A 1056-nucleotide genomic window follows, 5' to 3' on the forward strand; every position below is an offset into this window, starting at 1 on the left:
GGCGCCGGTCTGCACCCGCCTCACCCTGGCCCAGCCGCCGCGGGTGAGGAGGTCGTCAGGGGCATCGCCGTGGAGAAGTTCGACATCGTCAAGAAGTGGGGCATCAACACGTACAAGGTGGGTCCCTCGGGGTCGGCGCGGGGCTGGGGGGCGCCTGCGCATCAGTGCTGACGCCCCCCGCGCCCGCAGTGCACGAAGCAGCTGATCTCGGAGCGGTTCGGGCGCGGGTCGCGCACCGTGGACCTGGAGCTGGAGACGCAGATCGAGCTGCTGCGGGAGACCAAGCGCAAGTACGAGTGCGTGCTGCAGCTGGCGCGCGCCCTCACCAGCCACTTCTACAGCCTGGTGCAGACCCAGCACGCCCTGGGCGACGCCTTCTCCGACCTCAGCCAGAAATCTCCCGAGCTCCAGGTATGTATGTGGTGGAGGCCGGGATCGGACCCCCGGGTCCACGGTCTCCGGGCCCCGCTCCCGTTCCTGCGCCATGGGTGATCGCTGGCGCGCAGTGGCAGCTGGGAGGTGACCAGGGTGCTGGCCTGACCCTGCGCTGTGCCCGCAGGAGGAGTTCGGCTACAACGCGGAGACACAGAAGCTGCTGTGCAAGAACGGGGAGACGCTGCTCGGCGCCGTCAACTTCTTTGTCTCCAGCATCAACACCCTGGTCAACAAGACCATGGAGGACACGCTCATGACCGTCAAGCAGTACGAGACGGCCAGGTGCGGGGGTCACCTCTTGGGCTTGGAGAGAGATGAAGGCCAAGGGAGCGGCGTGGAGTGCAGGGGGATGGGGGGGGCGCAGGGACCAAGGTGGGGTGCAGGTGTTGGGTGAGGGGCACAGGGGCCAGGAGCACGGGTAGGAGGGCTGGGATGCTAGGGCATGCAGGGGGCTGGGGCTTGGGCAGGCTGCGGGCACCCTGCAGCGGGCGGGCCAGGTGGGGATGCTCTCTGTGACCCGCGTCTCGCCCCCACCGGCAGACTGGAGTACGATGCGTACCGCACGGACCTGGAGGAGCTGAGCCTGGGCCCACGGGACGCCGGCACGCTCTGCCGCCTGGA

General features: G+C 68.8%; 1 protein-coding gene across 1 annotated transcript; it reads left to right on the forward strand.

Annotated features, from left to right (window-relative positions):
- Positions 1 to 6: 6 nt before the first annotated feature.
- ARFIP2 (ADP ribosylation factor interacting protein 2) lies at positions 7 to 1054 on the forward strand (the record flags this gene model as incomplete). The annotated part of the gene is made up of 4 exons (XM_019528554.1): positions 7 to 117; positions 190 to 411; positions 560 to 717; positions 976 to 1054. Coding segments are annotated over 4 exons (570 nt in total), but the record flags the coding sequence as incomplete, so codon positions are not given.
- Positions 1055 to 1056: the final 2 nt, after the last annotated feature.

Source organism: Crocodylus porosus, unplaced genomic scaffold (assembly GCF_001723895.1).
Source record: "Crocodylus porosus isolate Cpor-Errol unplaced genomic scaffold, CroPor_comp1, whole genome shotgun sequence".
In the NCBI taxonomy this organism is placed as follows: Eukaryota; Metazoa; Chordata; order Crocodylia; family Crocodylidae; genus Crocodylus; species Crocodylus porosus.